Source organism: Megachile rotundata, chromosome 5 (assembly GCF_050947335.1).
Source record: "Megachile rotundata isolate GNS110a chromosome 5, iyMegRotu1, whole genome shotgun sequence".
Lineage (NCBI taxonomy): Eukaryota > Metazoa > Arthropoda > Insecta > Hymenoptera > Megachilidae > Megachile > Megachile rotundata.
In genome coordinates, this window is record NC_134987.1 from 9000684 (window position 1) to 9028367 (window position 27684).

Consider the following 27684-nt stretch of genomic DNA (forward strand, 5'->3'; position numbering starts at 1 on the left):
TATCCCTACACCCCAAATATCCCAGCATATAATTTCTGCAACAATAAGCATTATAGTATATAATATTAAATAATGCTTGTCTCTACCGTGGTATTAACACATTCACTGCGTGACACATTTACAGTCACAGTGGAAATAGACATGTGTGGTTAGACATTAAACCACCTTGTCATTAAGATTAACTGTTCGGATTTTGTTATCTATTTGTAGTAATTCTCGAGAATAGAGAAGTGGACTTGTACCAGCAAACCCTCCTGCGTTACAGTGGATTAGTATAGGCGACATGATAACGATTTACGTATCGAACGTGCATTATCGATCGACGAATTTATTGCCCGATATGTAGGTCACCGTGTGATTCGATCAATCCGTCCAGGAAGCAATAGAACTTTCGTTTCGTTTAATTAACGTTATCTTCAGGCAATTGTTGCTGAATCGACAGATTGTCAGAAAGGGGAAGAGTGACGTGGCGTTCTTAGAGAAATAAAAAACTAACATTATCGAAGACACGAATTCGATTCGATAATCTTCTTATCGGAGCAATCGAGAGAATAGTATCGTGCAAATCTTTATTCAATTTTAGAGAACTCCACTTTGAACACAATATTCAAGATTAATTTTCAAATTTCTAAAATTTTGAATTTGCAAATCTGGAATTTGGGAATTTTAATATTTCTGAATTTCTAAGCTCCCTAATTTCAAAATTGTCAAATCATCAAATTTCATAATTCTTTAGGTTTTCAAATTTCAAAATTAACAACTTCTTTCCCGAATTATCAATACTACGAAATTTTGAATTAAAAGATTTAGAGCACCAAAAATAATTCAGCTTGTGAAAGCATCTAAGCAGGTCGTCTTTAATCTCTGATTGATCACATGGTCGGCCACGTGGGTTTCCCTATTGGACATCCCTCTATATTCTTATTGTTTTAACCATCCTTTTCAATTGGTATGCACAAAGTTATATGTATTCTTCAAATTACAAATGGTACATGATACATTATGTTCTTTACGTATGCAGAACTCGTTCTGAACAATATCTATGTAAAAAGATAAGACTACACCTCTACATCGTGGTTTCACATTCGATTTTTACGGAACTAAATATAGCACATACGCGACACATAAGTTACATACACGAAGCAAAAGATCATCTACATATACCTACGCAAGATCTTTTTCCGTTTCTTTAAATGTTAATACCTCTGACATTAACTTTATTAACTCTAGATTTACGAAACACGAAATGACGTATCTTATTTTAAATTACAGAAATTCTTAGGGGTGTTTCTATCGAAATATTCACTTCTGTCCAGATGAAGAATAACTATATATATAAATTGCATAAACATATAATTGTATAAATCGTATAAATATATAACTGTATAAATTGCACAAATTGTCAAGATGGAGAATATTTTTACATTTCATCCCTTATACATATATCGTTACTATAATACATATTTAACCTAACCTAAGCGCGCATCGTCCGCAAATCCAGTGTTAAATCGAGTAAGCAAAACACAACACAGAGTTCGTGCAATATCACGAAAGTTGGGGTCTATTAAACCCCGGTCAAAGGTTAAACACGTCTCGAGAGTGAAAACATGCGAGGCGACGCGAGCACGGAAGTGGCAGAAACAAGAGCACAGAGGGAGCTGAATAGTTATATTTCGATTCGGAAGTGGACCGTTGTGCAGGTTATGGTTTCCTCCGATCGAGGGTTGGCATCCCTTGCACGGGTTCGTGGAGATCTCTAAGAAGAGAAGGGACGAGGTTTCCTTTGATTCAGGGTCAGAACGCACGCTACCCCGTGTCATTGATTTTTCGTTCACCTTTGCCCTCGGACGTCGAATTAAATCGTGGAAAATTTCCCTCGTTATCCCCGGCTCGATTCTTCAGCTTCTTCTTCGTCCCTTGACCGATGTTCCTTTGTTTCTTCTCCGATTTGTTCCGAATGATCGGACAGACTGCCGCCCAGTCGACGACGACCAATTTGGCGCCACCGAACGAAATGTGTCAAGGACTGTGTGGCGATCCACGCTCCTACGCGATGGAGCGTATTCATCCGTCAAATCGCCCTACCCTGGATCTCAGAGCGTGGAAATGCGGCGAACAGACAACTTTTCTGGATCGCAACGGAGCTGATGTTCGGATTCCTACAGATTTCCCACGAGACGGAACCGTTTTATCCATCGCACGTGTGCCCTACGATCTTTATTTTCGCTCTTCGAGTTATGTCATCAACGTTCACACTCGGACTATTTCTACCAGGTGACCAGGATTGTGTCGATGCAGAACTCGCTCGGTGAATTTGATTTCATTCGTCACGAATTTCTTGGACCAGATACACGTGGAAAATGTGAAGATGTCTGGTAAAATGTATATCATATATTGAGATAGATCTCGTGAAATATTGGGAGACATCACACACGATTTGCTGCATCTACACACATCTTTTGGTAACTTATATAAGTTAAATTCGATGTCGATAATTTATGGCGTAGCTATAAATTGTTTTGTACACTTAAAATTCAAGAATGGTTATCTGATTGATAAGCTGTGTAATATACAACATTGCAAATAAGTTGCAGAAATTTATCTTGTCTAATCACGGCAGATTATTTTTGAAGCTCGTATCTTATGAAGCACTCGGTGCAATCACGATGTACATACATACGATGTATAACAAATTTGAGTTTTGCTACTTACGACGCACTTTGTGACAAGATGTCTTTTCTTGGAATATAGGAAATCTAGGTGCATGAAAATTTTCCGGAATAGGAATCTAGGATGTAACCTTGACATGTACATATTTCACCCTTACAGTAAAAATTTCTACATTTAACTATCTAAGAAATCTGCAAATTTTGCCCATATTAAATGATATCCACCCACGAACATCCGCGACGATAACGCGAAAAGCAACTGGGTTTCGAAACCTGTAAAGGAAGAGAATCTTGAAGATGTCACGCAGCTGAGAAGCGGTAGCTGACAAAAACGTTCCATCGGATGAATCCGGGGTAAAAATTCCACATATAAGATTGACGTTATCCAATGGCGATCGATCGATCGTTGCGAAGCCGCTGCGAGTTGTCGTAGGGCTGTATCGGTGCTTTCTTTATGTTATTCGTTAGTTCGATCCATTCAACCGAAAAGGGAGCTATAGGGTCAAGCCTTCCCGGAGGATGGAAGGGGAAGACCTTGGAGGCTGCTGCGTCTCGTAACTGAACCTTTCCATTTTCTCCCCTCTTTCTTTCTCTCTTCCTTTCTTTCTCTGTTAAGTCCACGCAGTTCGGAGCCGACCGGACGCGAACTGTTGCGGGATTTCCTCGCATCGGCCCTTCGCTCGAACACGCACAAGAAATCGAAGGCCGATTCGGAAATGCCGTACTTCCCATCGATTTATAGCATCGTTTCGAGATTTTTCTCGTTCGAGGAACTGAACGTATTAGTTCTGTTAATCAATTTTTTCCGATTATGACCGTATTAGTGTGACGAGTGCTGGTATAAACCATTATTGCTGATTGGTTATTGCAACTGGTTATTGCAACTGTAGTCAGTTTATGAGTGGTCACTTGTAATTTCATGTGTAACAATATAAGACGAAATTCCACATATGTTGATATGTGTATGAAGCACGGTAATTTCAGCTACAAATATAATACATGGTAACTCAATGTATAATATGCTATGGAAAATGAATGACTCCAAACATGAATGAGAGTTCCATGAATTATTCCAATAGAGTACTTGAACAATTTTAGCCTGTTTGAAGCAAGGTTAGAAATTCTTCGTTTTTATGGGTATTGAACTTTATTGAAACATACAAGAATGAATTATAAGAAACGTCGAGTTTCGATCAAATGAAACGTAAATATTGAGATCATTATCAGTATTTACACGATAAGAAGCAGCACGTTTAACGAAGGCGTCTTAACAAAACGTAATCGTGTTTGCATTACTGCAACTCTCCGAAATGTATCGCGACAAGAGATATTTCGAAACCGAAAAAGAAAATAAATGATTGTTCAACGATTAGTGCAATCGAATATCTGAAAAGGAAATATCGCAGAGCGCAGCGAATTCAAAAATACACTTGTGTCATAAATTAATTCGATGAATGCGGCGACCTTGTTTACGATAACACAGAAATTTTTCAGTCTTTCGGAGGAAACGATTATTTATATGCACAATATCGTTACGGGGCTCGTATCACGGCGTTACAGTATTATTATTCTGCAAGCACGTGTCAGGGTCACCTTCCGCGAATTTCGTTACACGCACACATGTAGCAACGCTCAAAATAATTTTTCCCGAAAATTACACCATCGGCAAGAGAAAACGTTTCTCTTCTTCTGCATTCTCGTCCCGTTCATGCATGTGGAAACATTTATTTTCTTTTTTTTTCTTTCTTTACATTTTTACACCGATTGAAAAGATTCAAGGCCGGATGCATCGCGGGACACGTTGCCGTCGATCGACCGCGACACGCGACGTTATGTAATCAGAAGAATACTATGCGTCAAACGCATGCCAGCAGTTCTTTTTTTATTTGCAGCTACGCAAGTTACCCGTTGACTGATTATCATCCCGCCACCCAATTATCCGTCTTCCAGACTATCTAGAAATAAACCCCTGTCTCACACTGCTGAGGTTGTCCGAGCTTCTTTCCGTCTCTACTGCAGTCGCTGCACGCAATCGATGAAAACTTTGCATTCGTAATGAAATATTATATTTTTTTTAACATGGTATTATTAACCCCTTGCACTATTTTGACGAGTCTGACTCGTGGCGTCTTACCTTGGCCGTGATCAATTTTACTGAAATTTTGAATACGCTCCAATTTGGAGATCAAGTCCAATTATAATTTGCATAGTCAATAATTGAATAATAACATATTGATATAATATTTCAATTTTTTTCGTCTGTTTTAATGTAGCTGTAATTAGTTCTGACTGACGCACCTGACAAATAAGTCATAGTGTAAAGGGTTAATTTTTTAGACAGTTTTATGTCATGTCTGTATATTGTCACGCATGTGTTCAAATATGTTGTATATCGACGCGTTGCATATCGTCATGTCATATATCAGCACGCTGTATATCGGTGTTATATGGATGAGTTGTATATCAACACATATCGATACATTTTATACCAGTTGTACACCGACATATTATATGTATATCGACACATTGTACATCGCTGCATCATGTATTATCGTGTCGTATACTACCAAACATTACATTGTGACTTATTTTATAACATATAAGATATTCACTCTTACGAAGTGTTGAAATATTAGTCAAACTTCCACAAGTTTAACATTGATACTTTTATTCGATTTCAGCCTCATAAACAAATACCATGACAGTCCATAAAATCCACATTAAAAGTTTAGTTTTGTACATATGCTCACTAAATATTGAACTACCAAATTTGACCAAACATGAGAAAAATGCGCAGTTACCACTAAATTACATCCCTCGTTCCACAAAAAGCATGAAAACGAAAGAAGTGAGTGACGAGGTTACGATCCATCACGGTAAGAAAAAGGAGCAAGGTCCTTAAGCACGATTTCGAAACAGGCTCCGAACACGAGAGATCTGTCAACTGCAAGCCGCACTTATCCTCTATCGATAGTCCGAACTCCGGGCGATTTAATCGATCGCCTAAACACGAAAACACACCGGGCGGTCCGGTTGGTCGGAGATTAGCCTCCTCGATACATTTCTGGGGAGTGAAAAAGGGGGACGAAGGATGTCCCGTAATAATCGTCGATACACGCGAAATTCAGAATCCGAAAATTTCCAGGCAGGGCAGATGGCGTATCCTTTCGCGGAAGCGATCTTTCTCGCTTCTTTAAACGCCGACACCGGCGTTTTGCGTTTCTGCATGTCTCAGGGGCGTACCTACCCCGCGGGCCCTTTTCCCCTTCAATCATCTTCCTCTCTCTTCGTTTTCGTCCCTTTTAATTTCTACGCGTCTCCCTCGCTCGTGTAGCATCCTCTCCGTTGCTCGTGATCTCTGTTTTTGCCCTTCTTCTCAGCTTCCGTCTCATCGGCTCACGCATTTCCTCCCCACTCGGGCCCGTTCCACGTAAGAGGACTTCTTCACGGATTCCGAGCCTTTGTTTCGCCAGCGATCCTTTGTGAATTTCAGTCAGCTGCACGAAATCGTGCCCCGCGGCCCACTTTACTCTTTCTGCGATGCTCCGATCCTATGGAACGCTGAAAAATCGTTCGATATTCATTCGGTATAGGCACACCGCACGTAGCGTAAAAACCTTGGAAAACTCAGGTTGAAAGGGTAATCGTTTCTGAGATACAATTATTTTTGTATGGTAGCATTATGAACGACTTGTTGGCTTTTGTCATCTGCGGTGATTATCTTGATCATATGTGGATGTAGAAATTTGGAGATCTAGGAATATGGGATCTGCGAATCGAAGCACATAGTCATATGTGGATATAGAAATCTTGGAATCTTATTAAGAAATTTCACAGATCGGAAGTTAATTTTCCACCAAGTTTACATAAGCATTTTCATTAAAATTGCAACTTATGAGTCACATAAGTTCAACGGAAGGTGAATCGATCGTGACGCACCTTCACACGTCACGTTTGTAAACTGATTCACGATGCATTTCATGAATATTAATATGTTATTAAACACTTCCTGACAACATTCGAAGACACAATAATTCACAATATTTCCTTGTTTCACATTTCAAGAAAGTCTTAAATTTTGTTTAACTTGAAATATGAAATTTGATAATTCTTTTTGTAATTTCATTGTTAATGTATTTATTACTAACAAATAATGTATCAACAAAAAAAATTATTCGAATCACAACCGAACCTTCTTCAAGCGGTCTCGTGATATTCTGAAAGAAACGGGACGAATCGAGAACGGTTACAGTGGATTCCCCTTAATGCCAGTCCTTAGGCGCTAATGAATGGTTCCCCGTGGCCTTAGGAAAATACTAACGTTTGTAAATGCCGCCCTCAATGCGATTCGATCGTGACCGATGGGAATCGCAGCGGTTCTCGACAAGCTTACACGTGCCGGCCGCCTGGGTGCCATTGGCCTGTAACTATGAACTCCATTCTCGTTCAAAGAACTGATGACCAATTTTCTTTTCATTCACTTCATTACAAATGTAATTGATAATTTTTTCATACTGAAACACAAGTACTTCTATAATACATGAATATTTTATAAAATGAATATTCTATGAAATATAAACATTGCTGTCGTTTATAAACACTTGTCCACAACTGTTTGATGTGTATATGCACACCCAGTTGTCTCAACGTTATAGTTTATAAAGTCCGTTGATGTCTGGAGCTAAGAAGATAGGCTCTGACCGATAGTCACAGAATAAGTTAATTTTAGATGGACACACATGAACTTTTCGTAACTGTTTAAAAAATAACATGGTGTAGAGACAAAGAGCGTGAAGGATGAGAAAAGGCGATGTGGAGGTTACTTCTCTCATCTCGACCGCAATTTTCTCAGCTCCCAACAGTAGCTCAAATCTGTAACATGACTAACAACGTCGATTTGTCGTATTTCAGGCAAGAAGCTAAAGTGTCCGTTCTGCGAGAGACTGTACGGATACGAGACGAATCTGCGGGCCCACATACGGCAACGTCACCAGGGTATCAGGGTGCCGTGTCCGTTCTGTACGCGGACCTTCACGCGGAACAACACGGTGAGACGGCACATCGCACGCGAGCACAAGGCCGAGTTGAACCTGAAGGCGTTCCAGCAGTCGAACCATTCGATGTCGGACTCGGTGCCGCAGTAACGACATCCTCGTGGTCGTCATCGTCGTTGTCGTCGTCTTAGCCACGATCGTCGTCGTGATCGTTGTCGTCGTCACGGAGGCAGCCCGGTGGCTACTCGAGTAACCCGCGAGTGACATCGAGTAACCCGAACGATTACGAGGAAGATGGAAGGTCCACCTTCCCGGTTTGGTAGTCGGTCAACGCCATCCTCATCCCGTGTCGCGACATTCTGGATTCGTCGTTTCCCTCGTGAACTCGCCTCGCTGCGTTTGACAGCAACCGAAGAACGCGTTTCGACGACAGGACTACAAAGGGAACGACGCGACCTGCTGGGTCATCCTGACCGGGTCCGTTCGCAATAGTTGTCAATTAAACTGCGAGCTACCCGGGTCTTCTGCACGGAAATGGATCCATGGCAGACGGACAGGATGTTAACCCTAGGGTGGTTCTTCGGGGTTCACCTCGTAACACGACGTCCTTGTTGGTTTCGGTTCTTAATCCGTGATCCGTCTGACTCTTCGAATCTATTTTTATAGATCCACAGTTCCTTTTAAGCCTGCACGACAGCGCTTCGTTGAGGATGGACGTCGGATTCGGATGAGGCCGGAGGCGTTGACCGTGTAGGAAAAATTGTCACGGTGATCCATGGAATTCACGGAGGATCAGAAGAGGAAAGGAGCTCGGGAAAAACGTCGACGTCCGATTGCTCGCGTAGCTATGCACAGAGGTAGGGAATTATGCGCGTCGCGCCTCGGACACGCTCGCGGATACGCTGCAAATCACAAAACTAGTCAATGAAAGTGCAACGTCGAGTAAGAGTTATTAACTAGAAACGCTTTAAAGAACGCGAATTAAATAGAGAAGTAGAGAAAAGAAAGAAAACAATGCGTGAAACACCGGAGGATAGAGGAACGTTGAAGAAACCGGACGCGGATTCACGAACGCTAAAGAGAGAAAGGAGAGTAACGAAGAAAAAAAGACGCATATCTCAGGTGAATCGTATACAATAAGCGAAATAGATGTTTTTGTTTTCTCTGTCTTTTTTTTCTTCTATTTTTTTTTTTTTTTTAATTATTTTTCGTTAATTCACTCCGCGCGTTTCGACGCCCCGGAAGAACGTTCGTTGCGTACCAAGAAACACGCGGTATCGAGCACGAAATGGCGCATGCGCCGTCGCGAAAATAGGTTTAATTAACGAAAAAAAAGTGTCTACTTACTGCCGCTACCTTTTACTGTATATTCGATAGTTGAACGTTACCATTGGATTAAGAATTACCGAACTACTATCGCATCATTGATGCCATCGCCGCATTAAACGCTGTTATATACTGACATGCCGCAGGGAATAACTGGTACTATTATTGCTGTTGATGTCGAGAGCCTAGGGTCGAGACACGGGTGATATATCTACTTTACGCGTTAGTGCCAAAAACACGGGAAATCAAACAACTCTGGATCAGAATCGCATCTTAGTTTGTACGTTGTCGAGCGTCTTAGTTCTCCCTAGGGAAAAAGATGATGTACGAGACCCATCACTTGGCTGGCGTTTACGTCTTGTTCGCACGGGACGATTATTCGATTTAGAATTCGTTTTAGAGCTGTTTCGTTTTTAACCAGATGTGCTACATTTTTCGTGTATTAAAAGAACGTTTCTCCCCTTTACTGAAGAACAACTTGGTACTATTGAAATTTTTAAATCTTGCAAATTTTTTAGTAATCGTACATCGCCATTTTCTTTGAGGAAGATTAGGATGCTCGACAGCGTCTCCTAGCAAGAAGCTAACCCACAAAACATATCCAGAAGAGAGTGGTGCATTTTACCGTACTCCGATGCAGACGTATATTTTTTCTCATCTTTGTTTTGTATAGATATACCGTTTTATAAAAGATTTATGAGATTATTACTACGATTACTGGAACAGACAGGCTGTCGAGTTACTGTATCTCGTGTAGATTCTTCTTGGCGAATGCGTTCAATGTCCACACGAAATAATACTCTTACACCGAAATATATTTTACTTTGCCATAACTTCATTTTATATACAAGTTAGGGTGTTAATATCGCGTCACGCGAAGTTACGTGATTTTACATTGTTATTACGTGACATTCGTAAAGCGTGAGCCGAATATAGCCGAATATACGTGCATTTAGTTTAAACATATGTATATATATGTTGCTCGTGATAGTACGTGATTTCCTATGACGCGATAGTAACGTATAATAGCAATGGTAACCAAGTTCAGAAAATGTATTTTTAACGAGACGCATTCGCCAAGAGAAATCGAAACGTGACACGTTAAGTCACGCGTACAATCACTACCACTTTGTTACCTGTTTACAATGTTTAATACGGACTTTTGTCCGAAGCAATAGTCGAGATATAATAGGGGATATAATAATCAATAGACCAGAAATGAACAAAGAGCATAGGGATAATTGCTAGACCGGTTGTATAGAATGTGATCAATGCAATAGTTATTATATTACATTACCTATAGATAGATATATAGATACTCCTAGTCAGGATGGCACCACGATATTACTTGTTGCAGTATTGACACGTTTTTATTACTACAGACTTTATCTATCTCTCTTTATTTCTTGTACCCTCCACCGTGTTTTTCGTTGATTCTTCGTTTTATTTTTCTACTCGCCCCCCAAACCCCGCCCATCCCCCTGTTCTTGTTTCTTTATTTTTTTCTCTTTGTTGCGTTACAGAAGATGAAGTTTAACCAAGAGTTATCTCACAACGATACGCGAATACCGTACGGTATCAAAGACAATAGATAATAGAGAATTATTTAGTATTTATATGGTCAAGCTAGGTTATTGCAGAAACAGTGAAACGTATATATGTTTTGTCCGTTTCGTACCTTTTTTTTTTCTTTTTCGTACTCTTTTTTGATTACGCGTTGCATGTGTTCTTGTTCGTTCTCTCTCTCTTTTTTTTCGTTTACTTATTTTTTTTCTACGCTACTGAATCGCGGGGATTTTTGCCCGCGTTCTGCCAAACACTTGTATAACAGTACTACCTCATCGTTTTTATAATGACAAAACAAACACAGGGAACATTGAGAGACCACGATATTAACATCTGTACATTCCGTACAGCCGCTACTACTTGTCTGATTAGTGTCGGAACTACCGCTGTTATACCCTTCGAAGGGTAGATCTCGAAGATTTTCGCTGGAATTCCTCTTCGTTACACCGTACTGTCATCGTAATCTAAACGATCACGCAAATCTTATTTAAACGTTGTCAAAGGGTCCACTCGCTGTTCGAGACATTTCCAGCCAGCGAAATACTATCGAGATCGTGGTCACACGTGATATATAAGCTCTACATATTATAATATAATAGATCCGATTTTTTTTACAAAGCCGCATACGCTCGGGTGCAGAAATGGCTTCCCTTGGTTAACCCTTATGCACATCTGATGTAGCGTTAATTTAGATAATATTAATGTACCCACCACTACTATTAATTTAATATTATAATGACCTGTTAATTTTTATATTAACCCTCGTACCGTGTACGTCTTTATATCTGATTTAACATTTAATTTAATCTTTAATTACCTCGTTGAAAATCTGAAGCTTTATTAAAGTATATTGTAACGAAGTGTAATATATCTTTGACGCGTTAACCAAGATACGCCATCTTTGCGCTCGCGCGTACGACGTATGTACAACTGACGGCTAGAAACAATAAGATACACGAGTGGTCGAATGTGTGCGTACGAGAGAGTGTATGTGTGTGTGTGTGCTAGACTGCGTGATTTCGAAGCACGTTTATCCGGTGAGAAACAATCACAGCGATTTCATCGTTCAGCAGCGAGGTTCGATTTTTGGAGCGATAGCGATTTTGATTTTTTGTTTATCAGGAAACCTGGAGAAAATTCAAAGAAAGGAAAAAGCGACAGATACGGTTCGCGCACGACGAACGAAAAATTTGAAATCACGCGAGAAATGTCGATCGCGGGGGCGTAATGCACGACGGAGGGGGTTGTGGGATAAAAGAAGGCGCAAAGGGATAAAACTGGTAGAGGGTGTGGAAACTGAGATAATAGAAGAAATTGTGTCGCGTGCACACGTGCTCGTTTCGTCGGCAGATTTCGCGTTTTCCGATCGGGGTTGCACTAATGGAAAAAATCTTCGAAACGAGCTGGCAAATGGAAAGAGCAGAAAAGAAATAATGGGAAAATATAAAAAGAAACAGAATGCTACGGAGCGTACGAGGAAAAATTGTTATTCGGACGCGAGGGTGAATACCGATATCCTTTCGAGCGCACTGCGAATGAATTTTTATCGAGGATGGTCTTCGAAACATTTTAGACGACGTGAAAAAATTAGTCATAGAGGGAGGATCGAGGATGCTGCGGTAAAAGGGATTATTCAAAAAAAAAGTGTTATGTGTCGTTTACGTATGTGATGATACTAGGAACATACACGCACACGTACACGTAGAGACACGTGGATACCACATACACACGCTAAACACGCATGGGATACGTCGCACACGGCCGAGTAACACGCGTACGCGGGTGTAAATAAGCTAGTAATCACGTATGACGGTCGAATCTTTTTTCTTGTTAATTTTCTTTTCTTTTTTGTTAAATTAAGTCGAACATGTTATTTTTGTCCTCGGCTACTCTGCCAAGCAGAAGCGATGATAATCGGAACAAATATGATCGATAATGTTTAAGTCGTACGAGCAACTCTTAGCGTTAAGTTTACACTTTTCTTTAGCATATTCTTTTTTTTTAATTCCTCTTAGGTAATGTTTGGGATGACTAGAGGCCGAGGTGAACCGTTCGCGCGAACATTTTGGGGTCTCGCAAGTTTCTTTAGTTGCTTAGTAACAAAAAACGGAGGGGTGCACGCGTGTACACTGGGGTATGACGTAGGCTTTTCTTGGGAAGTGCAGACTCTAAATTTTCCTCTTCGTGAATTACTTATTCTTGGAATTTTCTATGACTCATCAGATACTTCAGCTTTCTCACTAGGGGACTCTAGGTACATTTAAAATTTCTCAGTACGGTATCCAAGGTACATCTAACCTCTTTCATTTTGGTACCTTTAAGCTCTCGTGAAGTTCTCCACAGGATTTTCTAGAATTCCCTAGACTCCAATAAAATTCTTTACAATTCCTCAGATTTCCACAGAATTCTTGGGATTCTCTAAATTCCTAGAATTTCTTCAGAATTTCCATGATTCTTCAATTTTCTAAAATTCATCACTGCGCCCAAAATTTTTGCAGATTCCAAATTTCCTAAAAATTGTTCACAATCTCCCACTGATTACTTAGGATTCTCTAGATCTCGGAATCGTTTCTAGAAACATTCTGGAATTCCCTAGAGTTCTACATTTACTCTTAAGCAAAGTCTACTTCACACCATAGCGTACACTGTACATATGTATATGTAGGATGAACAAAGAGTGGAGCGTGTAGAGGCGAATGATGGGTATATATTTAGATGGTCGACACGGAATTGGGACAAAGAACTCACCTTTCGATTGGGAGAATCCTTAATTATATCGTAACCGCAAAATCCTTTCGAACGTGACTGCACGTTTGCAACGAATACTCGTTCATAATTCCTCGGGTGTGTGGCTGAAGAACGCTTCGAATTTCAAAAATTGTACACACCTCGAGAAGGTGGTTTATCGTTTTCCTTTTTCTTGCACGTTGTTGAATTTTGTCCGACCGTATCCCAGAGTGCAACGCATATACACACAGACACGTACACACGTATACACTCACGCACATAGTACACACATAGAAAGGGCGCGATACGTGCGTACACGTCGCGTGCATATATCCACGTTACGAAGCCACGCGAGGCCGTACGCATACACGTATGTACCATTATTGTATCACGGCGTAGGATAAAATGTTGCATGTTGTTTCTATAATATGTGTTTTACGGATTGAAAATCCTTTATAGATGTCGTGTGTGACACAGCTTGGCGAGGCAAGCTTTACACCGGTGGGTCCGTCGACCGTTGCGCGGGCGTCGCTCGTCAAGCGTCGAGAGAATCGAAAATTAATCGAGGTAATTAAAGGTAGACCATAAATTGTCGGCAAAGCGTTGGTGCTCGAATGCGCGACCGAGACTCCCGGTGTAAACGGGCTTTCCGTGATTTAAAAAGTGAAAAAAAAAACGAGTAAAAAAAGAGATGGTAATCCTTCGTCGCTAGTATTCGGATAACGGAGTCGCGGGCAAATAAAAGGGAAAACAAAATGGTCGAAAAGAAGAAGGAGATGGTTGGGTGCTCGCGAATCGCGAAGGAGGGTCGATGTTATCGCTGCACCTGCAACTGCTCTATACTGTTTGATTCATCGTATAGTATATAAATAGTACTATACCATAGTTGATAATGATTGTATAGTACATGTATCACGCACGCATTATGCATATTTAAACATTGATGAAAGGAAAAAACTTAAAAAAAAAAAGAACGTATACACAAGAGACACACATACATACACACGTACACCGAGAGAGACACGCGATATATCGAGAACGTGTAACGAACCTTTCGCGGTAAGATGAATAATAATAATAACGATTAACGATTAATTATTGTAAACGGTAGGGCTCATATTGTCGCAGGGCGGGGCTTCGATTTTGGCGGCGTGCGACCCTCGATATGGTTTCGAGCGGCCGCGACTTATAGTACAAAGTAAACTAATGTTAAGGGGTAAAACGATAGAAACGCGATTACGGATACAAGAGAAAATGTGAAGGATTTTTGTAAACTTACTATACACGCTGTAGAACGTAACACGATCGACGACGACCACGACGATGACGATAATGCTAATTATTTGTATATCATAGTTGAAACGGGGGACGAACAGGCGAATGCATCGGTGGCTGGTCGAGGATTCGTTCATCGTCACTTTTTATTAAGCTCATTCTACTGCATTTCTATCGCATTTCTTATAATAGGTGCTCTTGTATGGCCGGGTGCATCTTAGGCTTTCTTTCATCAAGAGAGAAGAGCTTAGGTTTTAAATTTCTTAACACTTATTGCTCTTTTTAGATTATTTTTCAAGGACCTATGTTCTTGGTTAAATCTCGGAAATTGCAAAATCTTCCAGTTATCAATCTTTTGAATTCGTAAATTCCTAAATCAGAAAATGTTTAATTATACACAGGTTCTTCCTAGATCATTTTCAAACTTTTTAATTCTCACTCTAAATTTTGTTCAGTACTCTCTTACTCAAAGAAAGCTTACCTCGCACCCGAATGTACATTCCGTTTGGTGGACGTTGAAAATCTCTCGCATTTCCATCGTACAATTTACCAGTTTGCAAGTGATTCTATAAATATAGTGCCGTGTACTGTGATGTGTCCCTTAACGTAGAAAATAATGATGTCGAGGTGAACACTCGATGACTCGTAGCGTAATATTGTCCACTCGACGGGGTACATACAATGTTTTCACAGTTTCCAGGAGGAAGGGGTCATTACTTTAAGCGAATTACAGGTTGAAACAACACTTTACATATCAGTTTCAGGACGATAGCAGACTCTTAGATTAACTTGTTCACTAGTTTTATTATCCTAAGTGTACCTCTTCCTCCGTGGAGCCACAGAACTGATTATTCAATGACTGTCCATGTGATCGTATTTTATACCAAATAACTCGCAATAGTTTACGATAGTTACAGGATTGTTGAGATCGTTTATACAGACTGTTTTTTTTTAAGAGATTAATGGTCAATAGATAGAATGGTACCTTTGCGATTATTCGAAAACAAGATCGTCCATTTTGTCGCATGCGTTGGTTGTCACGGAGGTCAATGAATAAGAAACTTATGCTTGTAAATTTAAACTGAAACATGTTAACATCTTGATTGTCAAGGAAGTCATACTACCTTTCTTATCTTTCAAGTTTAACAAATTAATAGATCAATAAATTTCATGTAATCAACTATGAGTACAGAGGGTGCTCAAATATTAACTTTGTAAAATTAGAACATGAAAGTGAATTTAATTGTGAAGTCTACAAAAATATTTCATTGGCAAATTTAAGAATTGAGAAAACAAACTTATATTGTTATCGAAGTAGTTTATAATACTACTTCAAAATTTTCTTGTTTTTAATGAATTTGTTATTCGATCCACGACAATCAGTGTATTCAGGTACATCATATTAATAAAATTTTTCTAATCAACTGTGACAATCAACGCGCTAATAAATAGAGAAAAGTAAAAGACTGGAGAAACTCGACACTGCCAGATACGAGCTCGAGTCCTTCCGGGACCGATCCACGGATGCACTTCCTGTCGTCGACCGTCACAATAACGGATCACAATACTTCGTCACATACTAGTACAAATGCTACCTCACACAGTAAAACATACAGGGTGCAGAAAGGAAACAAAAAAGAATTAAACTTATAAATCTCTGTACATAACGCACAGTTAAATCGGTATTTTACGATAGAATCGTCTCAGAGGCACAATCCGTCGATTTTGAAAAAATGACGACGACGATGACGATGACGTACGAAAAAAAAATAAATCGCAGATGATAGTTAACAGAATAAATTCGAAACGGGGATTGGTCGTTTGTGAACGACCATCCGTGCCACGAGTCCTTTTCTCAGGAATATGAAAACCAAGTACAAACTACAAAGTATAATAGTCGATAAGATTTAATAACATAAATCAATAATCAAGCGATGCAATAGTTGAGTGTATAGTAGGGATCATTTGGTGTATTGTTACGCCATTTTCTAATTGTCTCCGTCTATTTCTCTCTTTCTCTTTTCGACGTGTAATGATTAATGTTAAGAGACGATGGTCATCGATTTCGTGGAATTCGATGATTGCTATATTACGCACAAATATGTTAATTACGTATGTAAGTGTATGAGGGATTCTCTTCATCTTCGATCATCTTCATTCTTTTATTTTTCGAATTTTGCTCTTTGTGTTTTGTTGATCGTGACAGAGCAAAGAGGAGTATCATTGAATCACTGTTTTAACCCATTAATTTCCAAAAATTCAAAATATAGTATTTTTTACGTTAATTCTTTATTAGAAATACTTGCAATTAGGCTATTAATATTTTTGCTAATTTTCAAGTTTCCTAACTTCTAACTTTTCCAAAAATCACGAAATTTCGAACTTTACTAAATCACCTAATATCAATATTATTTAAATCCCTCGATCAGAAAATTTGGATATTAATGGGTTAAACAAGAGGAAGTAGCAGGAGTCCACCTGAAGAGAAAGAGAGAAAACAGGAAGACGATTAACGTTTCAGAAACGAGGAACGCATTCCTCTTTCAATGGACGTACTTTTTCGATCTGAGCATAATTTTTCTTCGTCTCTGTTCTCAGCACCGCTGAACAATCTATTCGACTCTCCTCCTCCACATCTCAGACGCGTCAGACCTTTCACCTTTTTGAATTTCCCGCGCGCCAACCAGCAAGCACCATTTTTGTGGTTATTGTTCTTGTTGAAATGTGTTTGTTCTTTGTTGGTTGTTTTGTTACGTGGTGTTTCGTTGCCGGACGAATGTTTCGAACTTCTTTTTCTTCTCGAACGTTATCAGGAATGGTCTCGAGAAACGTTCAGTTTCCCGCCATTTTTCTTGTTGTTCCTTACTCCTTCTTTTTTTCGTTCAGAGAAACAACAAAATACGGTTTCTTCTTTCTTATTCGTTGTTAGTTTATATATATGTACATATATACAAGATGTAGATTACTTTTAGAAAGGGTATTGTACAGTCTTCAGTTATTCGAATCGTTTGAAAAACGATGTTTTCTTTATTTCGTAGGTTAGGAAAAAGGTTTTGAATTTCGTTTTCTACGTTTCTGCTTTCACTGCGAATCGAGAAAACCATAACCCAGGATTTTGGAATTTTTCATTTCTGTCGGTCGTGAAAAGGGTCGTTAAAAGGGTTACTTGTGAATCTCTCAAATGGCAACAATTTAATTTCAGGCTCTTCGCTTCTCATGAATTTTCATTTCGTAACAATAAGCTTTCCTCGAGTTGTAAAGCTTTTCACAAATTCGACCGTGTCTGGTCGATTACCCTGCACGTAATTCGTGCATCTGGGTCACAATCGATCCACCGCCATTCGAGGGTGAAAAAAGATTCTGTAGAAATCGTGTATATTGACAAATCCAAAACAGAAGCGAATATTTTGTGCATAGTTTTGAAATAATCAAACTGCCTTCTCGCAGTGAAATGTCCTTAAAAAGCTCGGACATCCGTTCGGTTGCATTTTCTGATTGAAACGCCACTGGTTACCCAAAATAATCCTCTCCTCTTCCTTTCCTTTCTCGATCACTCCATTTTCTCCCTGCTTCTTCGTTTTCCTTCAAAGAAACGAGCAAACGGTGAGAGCAATCACATTTTAATATACATACGTACATAGGTGTATACGAAACCGCTTCTACCTCAGATACAAACATACACGCATCTACACGCATTGTATCGTACATATAGATCATCGGATTAATCGGAGATGTCCAAAAGTTTCCATCGTACTTGTATAAATAGGAGATTTAGTAACATTTTTAGCCTGCTTTGTTTCACGACGTTAATTTGCATAATCACTGAGACGCTATTTATTGATGTCGTTATAGTTTGTCGCGAAAATTTTGTCGTAAAATTAAATGAACGTTTATGTACATTATTTTCGTCACAGATTGTCAAAATACATTTACTTTGATATATCTACAGTGTACAATTTCTATAAATATTTTTTGAGACTATAAGATGGAAATATTTGCATTCAACTTCATTTTTAGTTTCAAAAATATTTTTCATCGTTTACAAATCTAATTTACCTTTCGCTTTTTTCATGATGTAATGTTTGGTTATTGTAAATTGATGTTTGATATAGGGTTTCTAAATTTCTGACAAACTTCAGTTCAAAATAACAAATAAAGATAATTCGATGGAAGCTTTTGCGTGTCTCATACTATTAACAATTCGTAGTATTTTTTATGGATGCTTACACGGTTCCTTCTCGGTTTTTCTTTCTCGTATCCCGTTCAGAAGTATTATTTTTCTACGCGACCGCCTCGTCCCGTTGGACGTCGCGTCACCATTTTCTCTGCTAAGGAAGAACGTGAAAAGGACAAACAACCATGAGAACACCGATAACAATCTAAATAATATATACGTAAATAATAAATATTTATATACACACACATAAAAGTATATATATATATATATATAGAAAGAGAGAAATATATATATATAAAAAAAATGAGAAACTATAATTGCCGGAAGCTCCCGTGAATAAATATATCGGATATATCCTTTTATTCCGAATTCTTCATCCTCAGCATCAGACAACCCCGTCATCCTTTCTCAGCCATCCGTACATGTAAATAAACATCCGTTTATATTTATTTATTTATGTTTCTATGCGCTGGACGCGTCTATGTTACACGCAATTGCAAATTAATCGATACTATTCCTATTGATAACGAAAGAGTACACTCATTTTTTCAATATAAATATAAATGAATATATATATAAATATATAAATATATAAATAGATAGAGTATATATATATATATACATATATATGTAATATTAAGGAGTACTTGTTTAGGTCGTAAGGGAGCCCCGAACTCGTCGCCCCGCAATGTGACACCACGTCGAAGACAAAGGAAAAATATTAATAAATAAATGAATAAATAAATATATATTATATATATATATACACAGACACACAAATGTGAATGAAAATAATGGAATGATTAAAAATGAAAAATAAAATAAAAAATAATGAAAGGAGAAAGCGATTCGTAAATCGCTGAATGACGCGGTGCAAGCCACGCGAATCGGGTTCTCCTCTCGATCGCGAATGAAATTCGATCGAGGGTCAATCGATGAAGCGATCGATCCGTGCGTCGAGCTAGATAATCATTGGGCATTTTGCTTTCTCACCGGGAACATTCCGGTTCGTTCATTTGCTCTGTATCGCGTATCTTGATCATTTAATCATTTGATCGAATCTTCCGTTCCGAGGATCTTTCGGAAATCGAGAAGAACGCGAGTAACTCGAGTTCGCGTCGCGTCGTTCGCTTCGTCGACAATCGGCGCACATTTAAACATTATTCTTGTTGCACTGTTCACGAGTGAAACGGAGAGAGGAGGAGAGGAGATGCTGGCTTGCGTCGCTTAGAGCTGAGCGACACGGTGGTTACCAATTTTTTTTGTTTTAAGTTGAAAGATTAAGTTTTGCGTTACGACTATATTGGGTAAGTTGCGAGGGAGGAAGTTTCGAGGACGAGATAGATAGGGGCGATATAACGAGAAAGAAGGAGGGAAAGAGGGACACAAAGGGGCGCCAAAATCGGCGCACCTCGAGCTTGGAACGGAGCTTGCGAGCCACGTGTAGTTGCGTTTTCATTTTCTGTTCGTGTCGACGAAAAAGTTCACCGAATTCTTTTTATTTATGTACGCGAAAAACGAGGGGACTTCGTGAAAACGTTGCAACTCGTTTCCGGCGTTTCGATGTTGCTTTTCGTGTAAAACGCGTTTCTGCGCCAAACATGGAAATGCGCGAACAGTAAAAGAGGTGGAGAGCGTGTGCGAATGACAGAGAAGGAGAGAATGAGAACAAGCGCGACGATGGAGTAATCAGTCGAAACTCTGCCATCTTCTGAGATTCCGCACTGGAATCAGGAACACGTCGAAAGTTGGGAATCGTGGAACGAAAGAAAAATATGAAATGGCGAAAGAAACGCGAAGTTACGATTTTTTCTTTTTCTTTTTCTCCGAACGCGAACAGCAGGGTGGCAGGGATTCGTGCTACCGCCGAGTTTGAGTGTAACTCACCCTCTTTTTTTGTTTGTATAAAAATTAATCGAAATTTAATTAGACTATTAATAACTGTTCGATTACTGTAAAACAAGAAAACTTTACCATTAATTATAAATTACAAAAAATCTAGCTACATGTTATTTCCTAACCTACCCTCTCGTTCCTTTTCTCCAAGTTATAGTAAATTAAATATTACATTTATTGTAAGTCATGTAATTTATTCAAGTCCAATTTATAATTTACATGATTTATTTTTATCTTTGATAATAACAAAAATTCTTGCCCATTCACAAATTGTTATAAATATAATTTTATAAGATATAAATGTATGTTGAGTTTATTAAGATAAGTGTTTTCTGATTATTTTTATTAGTATCGTATTTAAAAGATACAAAAGTGTGTCGTTTCTTTTTTTAAACAATTTTGCAAGTTAGCTGAGTGAAGATTATAGTTGCGAAATTAAACAATGAATGCATTTAACTTATAAAATAGTTTAATTTTTTAAATGCTTGAATTTTTTAATATCGTCCTCTGTTACATCATAATTAATTAGTCTACTCGGATGTGCGACCAATGATCAAATCACTGGCTCGTTCCGCCATAGCGATTATGACAGAGTTTGGATTTCCGGAAATGGGAGATGGTATCACGCTGGCGTCTATTATTCTAAGTCCATTAATTCCTCTCACTCTGAAGTAAAATACAAAATTAATTAAAGTACAGTATCATATATTAGTGTCAGTTTGAAAGAACTTTTAAAATTCTAAAAAATCAGAGCAGCCACAATAATGTCAATATAATTATTCGAAAAAATATTTAAATTATTAAAATATGCTTCTTATTCAACATAATTATACATAATTAATGAAGACTTTACCGCAGATTTTCGTCGACAACCGAATTATCGTCGGCGCCCATTCTACAGGTGCCGCACAGATGATGAGTGGTTAGACCACCGACTCTCATCGCACACTCGGAATATTCTATATCTCGATAGTCTTGCGGCAAGTGTCGACATTCTGCTAAATCGGGATGATGAATTTTCGCGCCGTAATCACGGAATTGTTTCGTCCCGATCATCTGAATCACGAAGTTCAAGGCTGAAAAATGAAGACTCGTCACGCGAAAGAAATTCACGCAAGAACGTTAGGTTCATTTACCTTGGTGGGTGCATAGAACGTCGTCGTAATTTTCAAGGTAGGCAGGATCGATTTTCGGGTGATGACGAATCTTGGTAGATCTCAATGAAACGGTACCACGGCTCTTTGGTTGCAGACAATACGTCAGAAACAAGCAACCTTCCTGCGTAATGTTATTGTACGTTGGATAGAATGCTCTGTAAGGCTGTTTCAAACAGAATTTTTTAATTGCATTCATTGTTCATTTAGTATATGCATTTAATTGTTACGTGTAATTGTTTCGTATAAGAGAAGAGAAAATTCGAGACGAGATTTCAAACAGAATTTTTTAATTGTATTGATGTTTCATTTAGTATATGCGTTTAATTATTACGTGTAATTTTTTCCTACAACTGAAGAGAAAATTCAAGACAAGATTTCAAACAGAATTTTTTAATTGTACTGATTTTTCATTTAATATGTACATTTAGTTGTTACGAGTAATTTTCTCATACAACAAAACAGAAAATTCAAAACGAGATTTCAAACAGAATTTTTTAATTGTATTGATGCTTCATTTAGTATATGCGTTTAATTATTACGTGTAATTTTTTCCTACAACAGAAGAGACAATTGAAGACAAGATTTCAAACAGAATTTTTTAATTGTACTGATTTTTCATTTAGTATGTACATTTAATTTTTACGTGTAATTTTTTCGTGCGACAGAAGAGAAAATTCAAGACAAGATTTATAGAAAAGTTTCCATTGCACGCTCGTATTAGATTGTTCGAATAAATGATCAAATAGAAAAAAAGTAAAAGTAGAAAGAAGTAGAGAGGCTTATCAGTTAATTTTTAATAAATGATCAGTACCTCAGTTTTGTAATTAGCTAAGGACTTCAGCAGCGTCTCATCAGCAGTGGCCAGCCCAAAAAGCATAACACCGCTATTATTCGCACGACCAGCCGCCATTATACCGTTAGTCGCAAGCCATCCTTAAAAACCAGAATCACGATATTACAACGAAAGTACCATAATTGAGACGCTATTTTAGTCACCTCTTCCAAAGATGAAGTAATTGAGCACTTCGGGAAGAGTTTGTAGCTTCAGTAAAGTTATGCTCACTTTTGCCTCGAGTGTAACGTACATCGGAAGCATAAAATGGTCGAACAGATTCTTGCCCACTTCTGAAACGTTCCTCACCACTGGTATCTACAAACATCCTTCTTTATTCTTACATTTATATAGCTTTGTATAAAGGAAGAAGCAAGATATTATGAATAGGATATTTTAAAGGAATTTTTCAGATTACCTGAAGTTTGTCAAGATCTTCGGCCGGTCCGATGCCGGAGAGTAATAGTAATTGAGGAGTATTGAGAGTTCCGGCGCAGAGGATCACCTCTTTTCTGGCGAAGATTTTTCCTATCGATCCATCTTTGTAGACCACCTTGATACCCTCCACGCTTGAGTTCTCTTTGAAAAGTATCTACAAAATTATAGATGCATTTCAGTCAGTAATGACGAATCAAGTAGCCTTTGATTCATAATTTTTGCACAATTGTAATTATGTTTCGTTAATGAAATAAAATATCAATCCCTCAAAATTTCTATGTTACACAATTTCAATGTTGCAAAATTATTTAGTTACAAAATTGAAAGAGTGGAAAGGTCTCAGTCCTGGAATTTAAAAGTCCCAAAATTCCAACACCCTGCATTTTGCCCCCCAAATTTTGCACAATTCTGTAATTCCAAAATTCCAACATTGCAGAATTATTTAGCCCCAAAATTAAAAAAATCGCAAAGCCTTAGTCTTGGAATTTAAAAGTCCCAAAATCCCAACACCCTACACTTTCAACCCCCCAGATTTTTACAATCCTACAATTCTAAAATTCCAAGATTGCAAAATTCCAACAGTGCAAAATTCCAACACCCTGCATTTTGCCCCCCAAATTTTGCACAATCCTATAACTCCAAAATTCCAACATTGCAGAATTGTTTAGCCCCAAAATTAAAAAATCGCAAAGTCTTAGTCTTGCAATTTAAAAGTCCCAAAATCCCAACACCCTACACTTTCAACCCCCCAGATTTTTACAATCCTATAATTCTAAAATTCCAAAATTGCAAAATTCCAATACCCTGCATTTTGCCCCCCAAATTTTGCACAATCCTATAATTCCAAAATTCCAACATTGCAGAATTGTTTAGCTCCAAAATTAAAAAAATCGCAAAGCCTTAGTCTTGCAATTTAAAGGTCCCAAAATCCCAACACCCTACACTTTCAACCCCCCAGATTTTCATAATCCTATAATTCTAAAATTCCAAAATTGCAAAATTCCAATACCCTGCATTTTGCCCTCCAAATTTTGCACAATCCTATAATTCCAAAATTGCAAAATTCCAATACCCTGCATTTTGCCCTCCAAATTTTGCACAATCCTATAATTCAAAAATTCCAACATTGCAGAATTGTTTAGCTCCAAAATTAAAAAAATCGCAAAGCCTTAGTCTTGCAATTTAAAGGTCTCAAAATCCCAACATCCTACACTTTCAACCCCCCAGATTTTCACATTCCTATAATTCCAAAATTCCAACATTGCAAAACCCAGCATTGTAGAATTCCAACATACCAAAATTCCAAAATTGTAATAAATAGAAAATTGAGACAATAAAAATCTTACCTTGGAGACCAACGTGTTCATCAAAATATGCAAGTTGTTTCTGTTCCAGGCATTCTGCAAGTGCGCGGTGAACGTGCTCCACCGTGATCCTCTTTTGGTGGTGTATAAGCCTCTTTGTAGAGTCACATTATTCAACTTGAGCGATTCTTCCGCCATGAGGAAAGCTTCCGCCAAATATTCTTTCTCCGGGCTGGACATTACGTTCATAATATCGGACACCTTTTTAAAGTACGGAAGTAAATCGGCGTGCGACCAACCCTTCGGCCAAGCTTTGTAGTCTTCCGACCTTCCGAAGGAATGAACCAGGTAGTTCATCTGCCCGCTTCCGCCCAACCCTTTGCCCTTTGGCACTTTTTGTATCTGTGGTTCGATAAAAACTTGTCGATCAACGCTTTCCACCCTTGGACGTTCGTGAACAATTATATCATCGTCACAAAGATAAATGAAACGATAGAACTCTGTTATTTTGATGAATGCATAAGGTAATGTATGTGTTTTCAATTTTGGAGAAATGCAGTTATAAATTTTTATAATATTAATAAAAATATGTGTACTGAGTATATTCTCTATTAAAGTCATTTTTTGAAGGTGATATAACATTACAAATTTGTTATGTTTTAATAGAATTGTCTTTCGATAAAATATGAAGTATATTAATTGTTATACTTATTTTATTTTGAAAGTGATATAACATTGCAAATTTGTTATGTTTTAAAGAAACTTCAAGCTATAGAATTGTCTTTTGATAAAATATGAAATATATTAATTGCTATACTTATTTTATTTTGAAGGTGATATAAAATTGCAAATTTGTCACGTTTTAAAGAAACATCAAGCTATAGAAATGTCTTTTGATAAAATATGCAATACATTAATTGTTATACTTATTTTATTTTGAAGGTGATATAGCATTGCAAATTTGTCACGTTTTAAAGAAACTTCAAGCTGTAGAATTGTCCTTTGATAAAATATGCAATATATTAATTTTTATACTTATTTTATTTTGAAGGTGATATAGCATTGCAAATTTGTTACGTTTTAAAGAAACATCAAGCTATAGAATTGTCTTTTGATAAAATATGAAATATATCAATGTGATTACACTTATTTTATTTTATATATAATTATTTTATGTTTTTAGTATATAGAATATGTGCTCACATGATTCAATAGACCTCTCGAAGAGAACATTTGCGGCTCCGTCGAATAAGACCAATCGACTTCAGTTCCCTGCATCATGGGCGCCAGAATTGGAACACTGGAGACCCATCCGAAATATCCTCCAGCTTCGACCAACAGCACCGTAACGTTTAATGCCTCGGAAAGTCGTGACGCCACTACACAACCAGCAGTACCAGCACCAACTTCGGAAACAAAAGGTATATCACTGTTATTCAACCTTTCATAATTCCAATTTTCACAATTGATACCGTTTCAGGCTTCCAGGATTAAATCGTGCTTTATCAAGGGTCTGAGGGCGACTCAAAGTTTCAAACGGTATTAAAGTGTACTTTAACGCGGTGAATACCGAGGGTCATCGGTGGCATACTATACTGCTGTGCAGATACTGAAGAGACACGAAGAAATTTATCTTAATATATTTAGAAATTTTTTAAGAATAGGGGTTTCCAAGTTTTTGAAAGTGGAGGTAGATGATGGTGAAATTGAGAAATTTGGGAAATTGGAAATTTGGAAATTTTGGGTGGTTATTTATGAGTATCTCTGAGTTTCTGGATTTCAAGATTTCTACACCCTTGGATATCTACATCTCCAAGTGTCTGCATCCCTAAATCTCTAGAAATATGGATTCGTACATCTCCAGATCTCTGCATCCCTAGATCTCTAAATTCCTGGATCCCTACATCCTTAGGTTTTCATGTCTGCAAATCTCCACATCCTTAGGTTTCCACATTTCCAGATCTCTACGTCCCTAGATCCCTACAACCCTGGATCCCTACATCCTTGGATCCCCACATCCTTCGATCCCCACATCCTTAAATCCCCACATTCTTGGATCCCCACATCCATGGATCCCCACATCCTTGGATCCCTACATTCTTGCATTTCCACATCCTTGGATCCCCACATCGTTGGATCTCCACATCCTTGAATCCCCACATTCTTATATTTCCACATCCTTGGATCCCCTCATCCTTGGATCCCCACATTCTTGGATCCCCACATCCTTGGATCCCCATATTCTTGGATCCCCACATTCTTGAATCCCCACATCCTAGGATCCCTGCATCTTCAGATCTCTGCACCCCTAGATCCCTACATCCTTAGATCCCTACATCCCTAGGTCCCTAAATTTCTAGATCCCTACACTCCTAGATCTCTACATTCCTCGATCCCTAAATTCTTAGTTCTCTACAACCCCATAGCCCTATATTCCTAAGTTCCAATACTCCCAAATTTCCTGCACCCCCAAGTTCCTATTCTTGTAGAATCCGATAGTCCCAAACTCCTACATCTCTAGATTTCTATACTCCCAAATTTCTACACCCCTTAAAATCTCTGCATCCCTAAATCTATACACCCCAAGATTCATACCTCAATATTGACACATACAGAACCTTATATTTCTCCACCCTCAGATCTCCAAATCTCTAAACTGTAAATAAATCAAAACATCCCTAATATTAATTCTCCCGATATCACTGAAAATACAAACTTGAAAATCATATAAACTTTACAAAATCATACAAAATAAACCCTCACTCCATGTTACACAGTAATAGTACAACCGAATCGCAAGTTACATCAGCAATCTTTCGGATTTGTTCGCGAAACAAATCCGCATCGATCACATGATTAGATCGAAGGATTAACTAATTCCGTTATGATCCACTTTCGTCATGATCCACTTCATATTCGACGACAACTGCGGCACCGTAGCGACACTTTCAAACGACGAGAACAGACGTTCCACTTACCGATTATATAATCGTAATGCGTGTCAGGGTGCTCGATAATGCTGACCGGGCTGTTGAAGCAACAGTGATAGAGTAACGAGACAATTAACACCAACGTGGAGAAGAGCACGTAGTTCCACATCGTAGGAGAGTTTTTTGCAGCACGGTGGCGATCGGTATCGATGACGGAACTGCGAGAAACTGCCACGATCAGGGCGCAACGTAATTCCGATATATTAAATTAGTATCTCCTCGGGCAATCGATAGTCGTTTATAGTAACGGAGATGAACTGTCACAACAGAAACAGGTAACTGGTGATCATTTTTAACCCCGCAACGCGTCAGTTTTTTTGTGGTGTTGCGAGA

The 27684-nt window shown here is 38.4% G+C and overlaps 2 protein-coding genes and 1 long non-coding RNA gene across 9 annotated transcripts in view; 2 read left to right on the forward strand and 1 right to left on the reverse strand.

The window, feature by feature from the left end:
- Positions 1-20735, forward strand: part of chinmo (Chronologically inappropriate morphogenesis) — a 78989-nt gene extending 58254 nt beyond the window's left edge. For 5 of the 7 annotated variants that reach the window (XM_076531913.1, XM_076531914.1, XM_076531910.1 and 2 more), the window contains one exon: positions 7581-20735. In XM_076531913.1, coding sequence (XP_076388028.1) covers positions 7581-7813 — 233 coding nt within the window. In that variant the 3' untranslated portion in view covers positions 7814-20735. Of the gene's footprint in view, positions 1-210; positions 584-1272; positions 1400-7580 lie in introns of those variants that run through there. The other 2 variants (XM_076531911.1, XM_076531912.1) reach the window with 2 other exon arrangements.
- A 135-nt stretch (positions 20736-20870) lies between these two features.
- LOC100880049 (neither inactivation nor afterpotential protein G) lies at positions 20871-27475 on the reverse strand. The gene is made up of 9 exons (XM_003705844.3): positions 27340-27475; positions 25565-25767; positions 24404-24763; positions 23038-23211; positions 22784-22937; positions 22599-22720; positions 21767-21950; positions 21484-21706; positions 20871-21296 (listed from the first exon to the last, which is right to left on the reverse strand). Exons 1-9 carry the CDS (start codon positions 27458-27460, stop codon positions 21161-21163), a joined length of 1677 nt encoding a protein of 558 aa, XP_003705892.2. The 5' UTR covers positions 27461-27475; the 3' UTR covers positions 20871-21160.
- LOC143264484 (uncharacterized) lies at positions 24664-25979 on the forward strand. The gene is made up of 3 exons (XR_013038224.1): positions 24664-24885; positions 25545-25782; positions 25842-25979. It is a non-coding gene; the product is annotated as an uncharacterized LOC143264484 (long non-coding RNA).
- Positions 27476-27684: the final 209 nt, after the last annotated feature.